Source organism: Oryzias melastigma, linkage group LG18, assembly GCF_002922805.2.
Source record: "Oryzias melastigma strain HK-1 linkage group LG18, ASM292280v2, whole genome shotgun sequence".
Lineage (NCBI taxonomy): Eukaryota > Metazoa > Chordata > Actinopteri > Beloniformes > Adrianichthyidae > Oryzias > Oryzias melastigma.
In genome coordinates, this window is record NC_050529.1 from 24,463,907 (window position 1) to 24,480,161 (window position 16,255).

Here is a 16,255-nt window from a genome sequence, read left to right on the forward strand (position 1 = left end):
CTGAACCCTCTTTTGTGTTGCCAGAGAACATCATGTGACAGACCAAATTCAGACGGTGAAGCAGCCTCTGAGAACGGTCACAGTGAGTGCAAAGATCTGGGTAATGCGGATTTCTACACAGCCAAATTGTTTGTTTGTTTTTGCATAAGCAAAATAAAGGATTAATAAATTGTATAATCCATCCAAAAAGGTGTCAAAACTTCAAGAGTACCTTTTCATGCAGTTGCATAGCTGCCATACAAGCAAGGCGCTAAGCAGACTAACCACTGGGTGCAATGGGGGGGTCCACAAGTACCAAGGAGCGATGCTTTCATTTCCATGACCTTTCTGCCAGCTCAGTTCACCAGGTAGACAGAGTGGGTACAGAAAGTATTCAGACCTCTGTAAAAGCTTCACTCTTTGGATTATTGCAGCCATTTCCCACAATCAATCAATGTATTTCTCAATAATCCATGCTGACAGAAAAAAGAGGTTTAGAAATGTCTGCTTATCTACAAAAAAAGAAAAAGAATTTTCTTAAAAACTCTTGGGATGATGCAACAAGTTTGTCCCACCTGGATTTAGTGATCCTGTGCCGTGCTTCCTTGCAGATCCTGTGTAGCTCTGTCAGGTTGGATGGTGAACGTTGGTGCACAGCCATTCATAGGTCTCTCCAGAGATACCCGATGGGGGTTAGGTTAGGGCTCCAGCTGGGCCAGCAAGAACAGCCACACCAATGTTCTCTGAAACCATTTATGTTGATATTTTAGGGGAGATTTCTGCCAATCTGAGGTCCTATGCACTCTGGGTAAGGGTTTCTTCCAAGATTTGAGTTTTTTATTTTAGGTCAAATCAAATCAAATCAAATTTTATTTATAAAAGATCCTCAAAGGAAAGACTGGGGCTAAAATCATAAAAGAAGGTTAAGAATACAAACATAAATGGCATTTAAATAAATACAAAAGCAGGCTTTTAAAAATGATTTAATACAATTGTTTTTATAATAAATAACCAGATAAGGTGGTCTAAAGGTGGGTCTTGAGCCTCTTAAGAACCTCTACGGTCTCTGCTGCCCTCCAGCTGGCGGTTCCTCAGAAGGACCAAAAAGTACAGGAGGAAGCCTCCTGTACTTTTTGGTCCTGACCTTCTGCGAGGGGTCATTCTATATAAACCATCTAAAGAATCTTAAATTCAATCCTGAAACGCATCAGGAGCCAATTCAGAGATTTTAAAATGGATTTAACGTGTCCTCGCCAGAACTTCTGCAATCCACGGCTCTTTGTTTATTTGAAATATTTTAACTAAACATATTTTTTTCTAAGGCAAAGCAAAGAAGAACTCAAAGTCCGAACACAAAACTGGGACTGTGGGGAAGGGAGCTGGCAAGAAGATTACAAAGATCATTGGTTTGGGGAAGAAGAAGCCGTCCATGGATGAGCAGACATCTTCAGCAGAAGAAGACGTTCCTACCAGTGGTAAGAGTGTGGATTCAAGCGTTTAAAGATGTCTTTTAAACCTGTGTTTAAACCATTGACTGTATATGAGAACTGGACTGGGTGACACCCCACCACCCCACCCCACACTAGGGCTGCCACGATTAGTCGACTAATCGACGACTAATCGACTATTAAAATAGTCGACGACTAATTTAATAGTTGATTAGTCCTTACTTTGTACTATATGGAGTCAGAGTATAGTAAAGCTGAAAGTTACAATGGTGTTATGCTAGCTTATTGGACTATTTTGGTTTTTTAGACTATTTTGTTTTTTTTTATTTCAGACATGCTAGCTGTCTTTGCTAGCTTAGTCTTTTTTTGTTTAAGTTTTTTAGGCTGTTTTGGAATTTAGCTAATATTTCAGCTGCATGCTAGCTGTTTTAGCTAACCTAGGCTTTAATTAGGCTAATTTGGCCTTTAACTAATATTTTAGTTGGCTATCAGCATCTTCAGCTATCGTCACTAGCATGTTTTGCGGCCAAATTCAGCTTACACTTCATTTATGATGATGCTAGTGTGAATATATATATATAGTTTTTAGTTATTTTAAAGCGAATGATGGTTAAGATGTGTGTTTTACATCCACTTTGTGCATGACCCGATTAGTCGACTAATCGGAAAAAATAATCGGTGATTAGTCGACTATTAAAATAATCGTTTGTGGCAGCCCTACCCCACACCCAGCATTCCAAACAGGAAGTAGCTGCTGGTTCCAGAAGTTAAAATACCATAGACTTCTATAGAGAAATAAACAGCTGTAACTCAGTCATTCTATTGGTCAGAATAATCATTTGTGCTGGAAGCTACATGATCCCAAACTACTACATACTTTGTCAGGTTTTCACCAGCCTTTTTCATGTCACTCAGCAATTATGTCCCTATAGAGAGGGGTCAAAAAAAACCCAACAGATGTTGTTCATTGTAGAGCTGCCACGATTAGTCGACTAATCAACGTCTAATCAACTACAAAAATCTTCAACAACTAACTTAATAGTCGATTAGTCGTTACTTTATATTATATGGAGCCAGAGAGTAGGAAAGTTGAAAGTTATACTGGCATTATTCTAGCTTTTTGGACTATTTTGACATCTTGGGTAAGATTATATAAGTTCGCTTCCTCCCACTCCCTTTCAGGAAATCTCTAAATATCTAGTTATCCTGTGTTTGACATGTCTTTATGGATGTAAACTTCTAATGATTGGTTTTATTTCACATGATTTTTTTTCTTCTTGTCTGACTCTTGGAGTTTAGCTTATATTTAGCTACATGCTAGCTGTTTTGGCTAACTTAGGCTTTTTACCTTTAGTTTTTTAGACTAATTTGGTATTTAGGTAATATTTTAGTTGGCTATCAGCTTCATCATTTTCAGCTATCAGCTTCAGCATTTTCAGCTATTAGCTTCAGCATTTTCAGCTATCAGCTTCAGCGATTTCATCTATTAGCTTCAGTGTTTTCAGCTATGAGCTTCAGCGTTTTCAGCTATTAGCTTCAGCATTTTCAGCTATCAGCTTCAACATTTTCAGCTATCAGCTTCAGCGTTTTCAGCTATCAGCGTCATCATTTTCAGCTATCAGCTTCAGTGTTTTCAGCTATCAGCTTCAGTGTTTTCAGCTTTTCGCTTCAGTGTTTTTAGTTATCAATTTCAGCATCTTCAGTGGCCAAATTCAGCTTACAGCATTCACACTAGTATTATCACAGGTAATGCTATAAATCTAGTTTTTAGTTAGTTTAAAGCTGATGATGGTTAAGATGTGTGTTTTACATCCAGTTTGTGTATGACCTGACTAGTCGACTAATCTAGAAAAATAAAAGGGGATTAGTTGACTATTAAAATAATCATTTGTGCAGTGCTAGTGCACTGTATGAGCCAAGAGAAGCATGTGTGTGTGGACGCTGTCTTCTGATTGCTGATTACGCTTCGTGATACTTCTTCCTCGTTGGCTCTTTCTCTAACGCAAGTTCTTCCACGCCATCTGCTTTGCCATCTTGAAATAGTTTTAAATGGATGTACAAAATGTTTGGCAAAATCCATCAATATTGAGTGCAATGACACAAGCAACTAAATAAAGATTAATGACTAATCAGTCTGTACAAGTAAAGTTAATTTTGACAGACCTGATAAAGCAAGTTAATAGGGGCCAAAAGCAAATCAAAAAGAATCATTTTGTAGAGATTTGTTCTTCCTCAATTGCTTCAAGTCCAAAAGCATCTGTCATTAGACAAAATGAACATAAAACTGCCACTAGGTTGCGCCCAAATGACTAGATATTGTGGAAGTTGCAGTAACCTTTGTGAGAAATGCAGCAAAGCGACTGGGAAAGACTCAGAGAATATCTTAAAAAACAAACAGGTTTTTTTTTATTTGATCAAAAACTTCATAATCATGATTAAAATACCACTGGGACCAATTTTACAATAGAGGAAAGAATAGTTGGAGTTGGACTTTAATGCTTGTCCATAAAAAGCCAAATCTACAAAAAATACTGATACATATAACAACCAAAAAAGTAAAGCTGACCGGACCTGAGGTCTGCAGCTCCGCCTTCCGCCACTTTGGTATCTCTGGTGGAAGCTGGGCCGGCCTTTTAGAGTGAGTTTGTGGACCATGTGAGGGTGCTGGCATGTGTGCTACACTGTGTTGTAGGGGTGTAACAATGACTCAGTTAGTCCACTTCTATGAGAAATGTGGGGAATAGGACGGTGACTGCAATCAAGCAGAACAGTTTATGAAGACAACAACGACCTTCAACTCCTTCAATATTGCTTCTCTGTGGGCTTTTAGCTGCTTGCTGACATGGTTTCTGTGTGGTTCTGCTCTGTCGGGCAGGTTACCTGAACGTGTTGTCCAACAATCGCTGGCGGGAGCGCTGGTGCCGCCTGAAGGACAACCAGCTGCTCCTCCACAAAGACCGAGATGACCTGAAGAGCCATATTGCCTCGCTTCCCCTCCAAGGTTGCGAGGTGAGCCCAGGTCTCAACCACAAGCACCGCTTTGCTTTCCGCCTGCTTCGCAACGGACAGGAGGTGGCCGTGCTGGAGGTGAGCTGTCGTGGTCGCTCCAGACACGTTGAATGACTTGTTCTACCGTTCAGAGCAAAGTTTCAGAGGTAAATGCTATCCCTCCAGGCATCCTCTTCTGAAGAGATGGGTCATTGGCTGGGGGTTCTGTTGGCTGAGACTGGGTCCACCACTGACCCGGCCACCCTGCACTATGACTACATTGATGTGGAGACCACCGCCAATGTCATCCAGCTGGCTAAGCAGTCATTCTGGTGAGGTTGAAATAAATGGTTCCTCACAGCCTGAACTGGGTTGGACCATTTTTCTGGATGAACGTGTGTTTTTGGATGGCAAAAACTAGACAACAATGTTAAATATTGCTATTTATGTTTTTCAGAGCTTTCTATAAAAGTTCTGTAAGGCACAGTTTGGAATTTCTGTCCAATCTTTTATTATAAAATAGTGTGAGAATACTGCGGACAGGCAAGTGTTGCTCTAGAACCCAAAGGAAACACCATGTTTTCCACAAATCATAAGCAGTTATAAGATCGTTTCTAATCCTACAGATTTCTGCTAACATTTGGAAATCTGTTAAATTCAACATTTTAATAGAAACTTTTTAAATTTCTCGTTTAAGGCATGGAAGTGAAAATGTTGTGAAATGTATGTTTTGTGGAAATAGCTGCTCATAGGGGTCAGCATTTTCATACTGTGATGTTTTCTGTCTAGTTTTGCACATTTTTAATGTTTTTTACATTTAATATTATTGATTTTAATCATTTTACTTGTGTTTTATTAATAGATTTTTATTTCATTTTGTAATTGTAAATATTTTTGCATAGTACTTTGAACTGCCTGGGGTATGAACGGTGCCTCATAAAGAACCCTGCTTGCTTGCTTGCTAGTTTTACCAGTAAGCGTGCCATCTCTCCTAACCCGTACCTGGACAACCCGGTCAACAGCTACGCCTACCCGTCTGGTCTGGCTCTGCACTATGACGACGTGCCCATAAATGGAATGGTAGGAAGCAAACTCAGCACTCCTGAAACTGCTGCTTCTTTTTCTTGCAACGTCTCCGTGAAGTGTTCCCCTTTAGTTCAAGAGTGGTGAATAAAAAGAAATTAGCATTTAATCATCTCTAATGTGGTCAACTGCAGAACACTCATTTTTACTGCTGATAATATTATGTGTATGTTTAGAATCTCAGTCATAAGGGCCTATACCATGCAAAATCTACTTCTTTGAGCTTTCAACTGTATGAAAATGTTCATTCCTCATGAAAAACAACCCCAAAAGCGGTATTTTGATCCATACAGCATTTCTGAGTAATCCTGTAAAACCCTGAGCACTGTCCCCTCCCAACCCACGAAAATGAGCGGGTCTTCCACGTACGAATGTAGTCAGCCCCGCCCCCAGGCTAACACAAGCACACCGCCAAAACGTTTTCCTTTTAGCACTGACTGAGAAGAAATGGTTCCTCTCGCACCTAGTCAGTCGAGACAACAACGGCTGGCCTCCAAGGCCGGCTCTAGGATGACGTCATGAAGTGGGCGGTACCCTCAGGGAGTGAAAGGCAGAGCCTCAGAGATTAAAGTGTCTTACTTCCGGGTAGGAAAAGAGCTTGCAAAAATAACTAATGTTTGATAAATGATTTGTTCTGCAGTATTCCTAAGGTAATATATGATCATATATGGAAATAGTTGACTGTGAAAGGCTTAGAGTAGCATGGTATGGGCTCTTTACAGGATTCTGGTCTTTATGGCAGCTGGACTTAAACCGCTGAAAGACGACTCTTTGGTGCTCAGATGGACACTTTCATTTTATTTATTTATTTAATAAACCATGTTTTAAATGTGTTAATGGTATTCAATATGGCACACATAGCAGATATTAATAATAACTAGAAAAGTTGCATGAACTGCGATAATGAATGAGTGTGAATGCTTTTTACTGAAAGTAGTCGCTGAAGATGCTGAAGCTTTTTGCTGAGAATAGCAACGCAATTTACTTTAATCGATGAAGGGACTTGCTGAAAATGCAAAAGCTATTTCCAAAATGTTAAATTTGCTAAAACACTGGAAATTTAGTTACTATGAAAGAGCGCTGAAGTTGATCTAAATTTCTTAAAAATTTGGAGTAAAATTGTTTAAAAATCCCTAATACATGCCAATTTTGCAAAAATATTTATTGTGTTGCTTAAATATGAGCTAAACTCCAAATTATCCCAAAAACATCAGTAGATGCTAAATTGGCCATAAAAGCATAGCTCGTTGATATTAGCTAGACTCCAAAATAGCCAAAATTTTCTCAGTAAACTAAATAAAAATAAAAACGTCAGCATGTTGCTAAAATAGAAGATAAACTCTGAATTAGCTTATAAAAACCTCAGTAGATGCCAAAAAAGCTAGGTATAAATAGGCATAAAATATTAGGTAAACCCATTTTTTTTAATTACTCTAAAAGGTTGAAAACAAAGCTTTATGAATATATTTAAAAGCTTATTCCTAATCTACTTAAAATTTTGAAATTTAAAGACTTTCTCATTCATTTCCTATGGGGCATATGTTGCTTAATATTTCAAAAACTATAAAGTTTATGAATACCAAAAATACAAGCTGTAATGTCCTGAACGAGCTGAACGCTTCGATAGTACAGATACTTGGATAAGCAGCAAATTGTCTTGTAGATCAACTCTAGAAAGTTCAGCTGCCCTGAAGAACAGAATTCCATACTAACATGTTACCGCCTTTCACCTTTGTTTCCTCTGACTAACATTTTTCACTTTTTCTCAATCCTATTCACTGTTTTCTTCATCTTATTTTTTATTTTCTTAACTTTTTCATTTCTTTTTATTCTCCTCTTTTTTAACCTATATTTTGATTTTTTTTTTCCTCTCTGCCCTTGTTTCTTCCTTTTCTCCATCTTTTCCTTTCCATTCTTGTTCCTCTGCTTGCTGGCTTGAATGGCTCATTCTAACCTGAGCTGGAGGCGCGGTACTCCAGTCCCATCACAAGAGAGGAGGCACAGCATGGGAATGCTGACCTCTATGAGAATGTGCCCTCTTCTGAACCAACCAGCCGCCATCGTCTGCAGCCTTCCTCTGCCTCCTCTTCCTCTGTTGCTGCTCACTACAAGACCCCTCTAACTAAAGTTTCCTCTAAGTTCCTCTCAGCCGATTGTTCATCTAAAGACTCCTCCAGTCAGGTGACTAACACTCTCCGGCTGTTTTCTCCTTTGTGTTGACACTATGTTTTAACTGTCTGCCTCACTCGTGAATAACACGTGCACCTGGATAGTTCTGTCGATCAGTGAGAACCAGCGGATTCTGATGCAGAGAGAAGGGTTAGGCTTAATGGTATGCAGCACATTACTCACGTAAAGAGTTGCATACTGGTGCAACATGGCTTTTCTCTGCAAAAGAATCTGCTGGAATTATGTTAAAACTGTCAATACAAACAACGTGGCTGATACCCTCATGGTTCATATTCTACTAGAACAGGACAGAGAAGCTTTGGCATTAGGATGGGACCCGTGTGCTGCTGCTTTGTGAATGACCACCTGCTCTTCAAGCAGCTCTGTGCTTGCTGATGTGAGAACAGTCAAACTGGGATGAGAGGTTCTGTATAATCCTGGCTCTCTGAGGTTGTTGTGGCGTCTCCCTCCTCCCCTCTCTTATACACCACAAGCCTTCCAGTGCTAACGTGCAGCGTGGAACTCCTCCTCACCACAGCTTTGATGTGTGTGCTGTGTGTGCATGACCCATGGGTGTTAACATTGCTTCACGACCGCATAGTGCAGCTCCATTGGAGGAGGTACATTAACATCCTCAGAAGGGGCTGCAGAATCGGTTAAAGCTGAAAGTGAGGAAGTTTTTGCATATTTAATGTTTTTTTTGTCGTAATAGGTTAGTTTATGCTCCTTAAAATTTGTCATTCTTTAACTAACAATAAAGGATGATTACGCCTTCTTCACTCTGGACGGAAAAGTGCCAGAAAGCGTCGCAAATCGGAGGCCGCTTCCATTCAGCGTCGTTAACGTTGTGGTTCACACCGGGGGGGGGGCGCCACGGTCCTCTGTGGAAGTCTCGCACTGTGCAGCAGATCGTTCCGGTGTCTGGTCTGTTTTGTGGACGAGCAATAAGTGTCAATTCTGCCAGGAAGTTACATCAACATACATGAGAAATGCAGTTTGATATAAATAAATATAACCAATTTCTCACAATAAAACACAGAGATTGACAAATGTGATCATGTTTTTGTATCTAAACAGACTGTAGAGATGAAAACAAACACACAATCACAACACACACTTCTCTCTCTGTGTGTCTCAACAACAGATTCATTAAAGAACTGTAGACCTACTAACTACTTGCTTCTTCTTAGCAGAAACATGGGCTCATATTTTTAGGTCATTAACTTATCCATGATGGCAAAAACTAAAAAGCTCTAGCAGAAGCTCCTGTCGACCATCATGGAAACATGTCTGCCCGTCTGGTGTGAACTGCAGGAGGGAGCGGATGCCTGTGCACTCCACTCTGCGCCACTTTGCGCCACTTCCGCCGCTTCCGTGTCCAGTGTGAATCTAGGATTAGTTATTTTGCAAAAGTGTTCGCAGATTTACAATAAATCCTTTGTGATTGGTTTCCACCAATCTCAATAACCTCTGCCCGATCTCAAATGTCCCTTTAAAGAACTGTTGCCTCCCAACTCCATCCCCACCTCTCTTCCAATAGTTCATACAAACAACTCCAGTCTGGCTCCCGTCAACTCCACAACAGACACACCCCTCCTTAAAATTACCAACGACCGTCTTCTCGCATCACCAACTCACACCTTTTTTTTTAACTGCACTCATTTCTTCTCAATGAAATCATTCACCTCTCCTACAGTTCCCGTTACCACAGGTGTTCCCCAGAGCTCTGTCCTGGGGTCCCTGCTGTTCATCTCTACCTTCTTGTCCATGGTCATATCTTCTGTGAACACAACATTCACTTTCACTGCTATGTGGATGATACCCAGCTCTACTAATCCTCCAAGCCTGATAACAATCCTAGACATAAAATCCTGATTCACTGCAAACTTCCTTGTATTAAAAAGCAGTAAAACACAATTCTCACTGTAGAAACAACGATCTTAAATAACGTTTCCATTGATAACTGCTCCGTTCTCCCCTCAGGTTAAGGGTCTGGGTGTCATCCTCCACAGCACTCTCTCCTTTACAGCCCACATTAGAACATAACCCAGGCCGCTTCCTCCCACCTTCACAACGTCTCTCAGCGCTCACTCCACGGCTGTTCTAGTCTATCACGTCTTCTGCTACAGCGACTCCCTTTTATCTGGGCTGCCCTACAAAACTTCAACTGCTCCAACACTCTACCCCCCCTTCTATTCCTCACATCGCCCCTGCTCTGCAGCAGGTCCACTGTAACCAGAGCCTAATCGGATCATCTCCAAAGTCCTCATTCTGACCCCGTCCCTCCACGTCCCTCTGACCTTATCCATGGTGGCCCTCCCACCCGCTCCTCCCTCCAGCTGGTTGTACCATCGCTCGGCTCATCTCCATGGGGGGCAGAGCGCCCATCCTTTCTGTTTGGTGAAAAATCTGGCAAAAGCACATAAATCCTTTAGGAAGGGAACATTTTCCAACAGGCGTATCTCCACTCTCACTAAGGTGAAAGTTGGAACAAAAAGGGCCACCAAAAAATATGTTCACTTAAAAATGTTTTTCCTTTTTTATGCGGGACCCAAAACAAGCAGATTTAAAAAACAAAACACAGGGAGTCTTACCCAGATCATGAAAACTAGCAAAAGCGCACACACCTGCTCCTGGAAAAATGTCATGATCGTAAGTCCTAATGGACCTGTGAACAGGAAAATCAAAAGGCTGGAACCAGAAGCAAAGGCAAAGTGAAGCGGCACCAGGTCGAAGAGATGCATTCACCCTCTTCCGCTCATCTGGACCGGGTTGTGGGGGCAGCAGTCTAAGCAAAGATGCCCAGACTTCCCTCTCCCCGGTCACTTCCTATAAACTTGAAATAGTTTCTATTTTTGGAAGAGATTTCACACAAATTCCTTTCAAAATAAAAGACATCCTGTGTCACATAGGATCATCTAAATGCAGCTAAATCATTAGATTTTCAATTTTCAGACAAAAATTTTCAAATATAAAACTAAATCAGAGCTATTTGCGTGACATTTATTTTTTTACAAACACTTAAAATTCTTGAATTTTGTTTAAAAATCGAAAATCTGGCACTCAAAATCTGTCAAAAAGCTTCTGATACGTAAAGTCCTTCGACTGTTTGTAAATAAGTTGAATTAAGTTTAACTTTTTACTTTACTGCTTACTTTTTGCAGTTATACTTTTTAAAAATCTTTTCTTTTCCTTTAACCAGTGGGCCACGATGGAGGGGTCAAAGAGCCACATGAGGCTCCGGAGCTGCTCTGACTTAGACGTTAAAAAGCCTCAACACCATCATAAGAGTCTGAAATGCTCTATGTATCAAGGACCAATGAGATTTTAGGGGGGGGGGTGTATATAACGGTTATATCAGCATTTTCTGACATTCCTTTGGGTGAAAGATAACAACACATAACATTGTGTATTTACATCTTATTTTTAAATTGGAAAAGCTTTCTGTGTCTCTATTTTTGTTGATGAACAAAGGTTTTTTTCTGCAGTCACGAAAGCAAAGTCAGGTCAAGTTGATGGTGTATTTTAAAGAAGTCTTTTGTTGTTGTGCGGGAACAAGTGTTTAGATGTGTAAGACGTCTCCTTCTTCTTGCTCTGCCTCTTTAAGCTGAAGGGAAAGAAGGGACTGGCAGCCAACGGAGTGGCTTCCAAACTCAAGTCAGAGCCCAAGAACAAGAAGAATGGAGTCATGGGGGCCACCGGGGCGGCACCTGTGAAACGCAACAACTCCAGTGAGTGCTGGTCCAGCCCCTTCTTTTTCTATTAGTGGAAAGTGCAGAAAGTCCTCGGAAGCATAACTTCAGCGGATTGCAGAGATGAGCTGTAACCCAGAGATGTTTTGGATCTTGGTCCAGCCCGTCCTGCCAGAACTCTGCTGAGCGAAGAGCAGACAGCCAGTCTGCCTTCCTCCTTCTGTTTCACCACCACTGCATGCTTTCTGCAAAACTCTGTTCCACAGCAATTTGGAAAATGTCGGATGTCTACATAACTGCTGGTTGAAGTGGAGTTGTGTGGGGGGAGGGGGAGGGGGCTTACTGAGAAACCTTTGGTGCATTTGCAGACTAGTTGTCTGCATGCTGTTCTTAGTCTTGGTTCAGCACATCGGAACCAACTTAAATGTGTGTTCCTTCATTCAGATAAAAGTGTTCAAACAAAATATGTGGAATTTCTAGAGATGAAGAAGAAAACCTGGAAGAGAACTTGTCTAAAGACTGGATATTGCTGTCAGGAACTTCACTGGGTACATTGAGTCTTCCAGCAGGTCTGAAGGACTCAGCCTGCTCAGAAATATAGAACAGCCTTCAGTTCCAGGTTTGCCCTGTGTGCTGCCATGCTGTCTAATCCCATCTTTGCTGTGCAGATGCAGAGCAGTGTAAGTACGGCAAGAACCGCGTGGAAGCTGATGCCAAGAGACTGCAGACCAAAGAAGAAGAGCTGCTGAAAAAGAAGGAGATCATCAAGAGCCATCTCACCCAGCTGAAGAAGGAAAGGAAAGATTTGCGCACTGCTGTGGAGGCTGCTAGTGGTAGGAAACAACTTGTTCTGTCCTGTCCACTAAAATCAGTCTTTTATCTTCTGATTCACATCAATCATCTTCATTTGTCAGGAAAACCTTTACATGCCTCCCTGTCTGAGCAACTGAAGAAATTAGAGGACAAATGCAAGAAGAAGGAGGACGAATGGGTCAACCTAGAGCTGGAGCTGACAGAGGTGAAGGAGAGCCTAAAGAAAGCCCTGAGTGGAGGTGTGAGCCTGGGCCTCACCATCGAACCCAAAGCTGTTTCGTCCAACTTCCAGGTCAGACCTCAGTGTTCTGTAGTCACTCTTAGGTTTGTGTGTCAGCGCTGGTGTGCGGAGTCCTGCTGCCCAGAGCAGGAGGGCGGGGTGCATGTCTGTCCACGGTGGGGTCGCAGGCACTGACGAGTAGTGGAATAGAGGCTGATTGGAATGCCAGTACTGGCCTCCAGTGGCCAAATTTAGGAAGGACACAGGCCTGTTGACTGTATAAGAGAACTGCACAGAGGGATCCCTCCCCCCTGGAGTTCCAAATAGGAAAACAGGTCAAAATCCCATAGACTTCTATAGAGACATAGACAGCTGTTACTCAGCCGTTCTGTTAGTCAGAATAATCATTCCTGTTCTGACACCTTTTTTAACATCTTCTTGATAATCCAAAGTTTTTTTTCATGTTTATTTCTTTATTGAAAGTAATTCAATTTATATTGACCAATCAGATGCCTTAATAGAACTACATGGTGTCCGCTGGTCCTGAAACATTTGACAGATTCTCCAGTAGTAGAGGAGTGGACTTCCAACAAGCTCACTCTTGATCGGTGGCATTGGTTGCCATAGAAACACAGACTCAGACTGACTTGGACCAATCACTGCTCACTGATCTGGCTCCAACATGCCGACTGACTTCAGCTGGAAGTGGAAATACGCCAATTCCCATGAGTAACGGCACACTCGCTCTATCCAGGTCTCATATACAGTCAGTGGTCAGGTCGGGAGGTGATCCTGTGCAGTGGGACTTAGCAGGTTGGGGGGCCCAGAGGAACATTGTCATGGGGCCCTCTGTAGCAGTTGTATTATTGTTTTTTTGTTTTTTTTCTTTTTCTAGGAAAAACATCAAATAAGTTACCAGTACACTTTTAGACAACATCCATTTCAAGAATTCGAATATTTTGATACAAATGTGAAAACTGAAAACACATTTAAATGTTTAAAGAAATGTGTTGGTAACGCTTTATAATAACTAAATACTATGAAGCATTAGTTAAACATGAGTTAACACTTAATTATTCATTTATAGAGCCTCACTCCTACTTTATTAAACATTAGCAAGTAGCTTATATGTGTTGTTATTAACACTTTATTCTTGATTAAAAAGGATTACTGTAATGTGTTTTTTAACGCTATGTTAAGACTTTATTCATTGACAGTCAAACATTTAAAATGAAGTATTCATTGGTTTACTAACCAGGTATTCAGAGTTGGTTCTTCAAGTTCTGAGTTCATTTATAAAATGTTTGCTCATTTTTTGAAAACTTTGAAAATACATAATTGTACATCCACATTTTAGACATGTGCTGTTAATTTGTTCATAAATTATTTATAAACCCTTATTTCTGTTGTAAGTCAAGATGAATTCATGTAGTTATAAAACATGTAGTACTTGTTTTTAACTGTTTTTATGATCTATTCCAAGGTGAAGACTATGTATGCCTCATAAAGTCTTCACTCATGTGATGTAAAGACTTTGTTACCTGTTTAAAAAAACAGCAAAACAGAACACAGAAATATTTACTATACAGGTGAAACATAACAAACTACACTTAAAAAGAAATAACAATAAACATGTTTCTAGAAAAATAAATAAGAGTGGATCACAAATGTCAAAATCACAAATAAAATCATACAAACATATAAGCTACTTGTTAATGCTTAATAAAGTAGGAGTGAGGCTTTATAAATGATTAAGTGTTAACTCAACTGATTATTATGAACTAACGATTAAGAGTGTGTTGTTGTTATAAAGTGTTACAGTGTTGCTTTAGCTTATGAACATGCCTGTGTGTGTTCATCAGAACTGGTTTTGGGAAGGGGTCAGTAGAAGAGCCATTTGAGACTGACTGATCCAAACCCATTCTGTCCTTGCAGTCTCCTGCCATGGCGAGACGAGCGCAGGAGTCCTCTGCCCTCTCTAGCTGTGACACCAGTGACACAGAGTCCTGCTCGCTCCCAGTCAACAGCGCAGCTTTGTTCCGTCGGCAGCAAAACAGCCAGAAGCCGCTGACGGTGCGAGGACACGTCCTCCGGAAGGCCAAGGTGAGACCACAGCCTGCTTCTGAAAGCAGACTCATGCATGCTGACCTCCACGGAGGCTCTGCTGTCATTGCTCAACCCTGTTCAAGCAGAGTCTGTTCTAAATTGTCACTAGTGAAAGTGAGTGAGGGGTGGCGACCCCACTCAGGTGGACCCCGCCTTCACCCAACAGTAGCTGGAGAGGCTTTAAAAGAGATGAAGGATGAATGAAGTCATTCTAAAACGTCCACTGTTGGTCTTAACAAGCTATCCAAAATAATGACGAAGAGTAGAGATAATAGTGTAATTTGACAGGGGGGAGCCCAGAACAGACGTATGAAGATATGAATAGTTTCAAAGGGCACGCCCCCACATCAACAGAAAGACGCCTGAAAGCTAAAGTTACTTCATATTATCTGTAAATTCATTTCTTATGAGCCGTAATGTTTGTGTTTGCAGGAGTGGGAGCAGAAGAGCGGCACATAACCCCCCATGCAGGGCCTCCCTCAGCTGGACTTTCTCTCTGTTTCTGCTGCAGATGTTGTGTATATATTTATTTAAAGTCTGTCAGAACCATCAGTGTGCTGACCAGGACCAAAGCAAAGCATAAAGGTGTCCAAACCATCGGCTTTAAAACTCTGCAGCTCCAGATGCTCCAGCGGCGATCAAAACACATTTTGGTTCCCTCAAATGTCTGACTGCTGGAGTTTCTCTGACAGTAATCTACTTTTTGATTTGTCCTTTCCTAAAGAAAAGGTTCTTCCACCAGCTTGGGTCAAAAAAGTGTCAAAATTGAATTCATTTGTGAATGTGTAAAGAAAGTACTTACTTCCCATTTTTATTTATATTGATATATTGAACGCATTCTCTAGACTTTGAATCTCCTGACTCCCCAGTCTGTTTCAGTCCGTCACTCCTGGAGCTGCATGAGGAGATGCTTAAGGACAGCAGCTACAAACATTCCACATCTCATCTCATGGACGTCTCAGAATGTCCAGAAATGTTTTTTCTGTGTTCTCTGAAGTGAACCGGCTCATGTTTGGTTGAAGTGGTTTAACCCCAAACCAGAACTGAGCAGAGAGAAATCGGGACTGCGTTTTCCTCCTTGTCCAGCCAGCATTTATTCATTAGTGTCTGTCCCTCTCACAACTCACCTACACACAAGATATCTCACACTTCTTCCTTCGTCCTTCTTGGGAGTTGCATTCCAGGCTTTTTTACACTGCTAATTTGACTCTTTTTGCTTCTTCTGAGTTCCCTATGTGGATTTGCTCTGCTGTTGATCACACCAGTGAGACACCTAAATGGTTAAAGACCAATTTTCACATCAACCCAAGTTGCAAATGTTTCACTCTTGTCCATAATCAAAAAGTCCAGAGCCAGCAGAGCAGTCCTGAAGCACTCAGATAAAAAGTTTCCCAACGTTTCAGCTTTAGACCCAAAACCTTCCAGAGGCTGGAAAAGACCGAGCACGGGACAAGTGGAAGAAGATGACTCCACCATTATGGATGGATGGATGGATGGATGGATGGATGGATGATGGATGGATGGATGGATGGATGGATGGATGGGATGGATGGATGGATGGATGGATGATGGATGGATGGATGGATGGATGGATGGATGGATGGATGGATGGATGGATGGATGGACGGATAGAGGATGGATGGATGGATGGATGGATGCATGGGTGGACGGACGGATAGATGATGGATGGACGGACGGATAGATGATGGATGGATGGATGGATGGATGGATGGACGGACGGACGGACGGACGGATGG

General features: G+C 41.4%; 1 protein-coding gene across 6 annotated transcripts in view; it reads left to right on the plus strand.

Moving 5' to 3' along the window:
• Nucleotides 1-15,107, plus strand: part of afap1 (actin filament associated protein 1) — a 59,491-nt gene extending 44,384 nt beyond the window's left edge. For 4 of the 6 annotated variants that reach the window (XM_024288385.1, XM_024288387.2, XM_024288384.2 and 1 more), the window contains 11 exons: nt 25-100; nt 1,302-1,454; nt 4,303-4,514; nt 4,602-4,747; nt 5,381-5,495; nt 7,458-7,679; nt 11,275-11,398; nt 12,028-12,192; nt 12,274-12,464; nt 14,328-14,495; nt 14,931-15,107. In XM_024288385.1, coding sequence (XP_024144153.1) covers nt 25-100; nt 1,302-1,454; nt 4,303-4,514; nt 4,602-4,747; nt 5,381-5,495; nt 7,458-7,679; nt 11,275-11,398; nt 12,028-12,192; nt 12,274-12,464; nt 14,328-14,495; nt 14,931-14,957 — 1,599 coding nt within the window. In that variant the 3' untranslated portion in view covers nt 14,958-15,107. The remainder of the gene's footprint in view (nt 1-24; nt 101-1,301; nt 1,455-4,302; nt 4,515-4,601; nt 4,748-5,380; nt 5,496-7,457; nt 7,680-11,274; nt 11,399-12,027; nt 12,193-12,273; nt 12,465-14,327; nt 14,496-14,930) is intronic. The other 2 variants (XM_024288386.2, XM_024288388.2) reach the window with 2 other exon arrangements.
• Nucleotides 15,108-16,255: the final 1,148 nt, after the last annotated feature.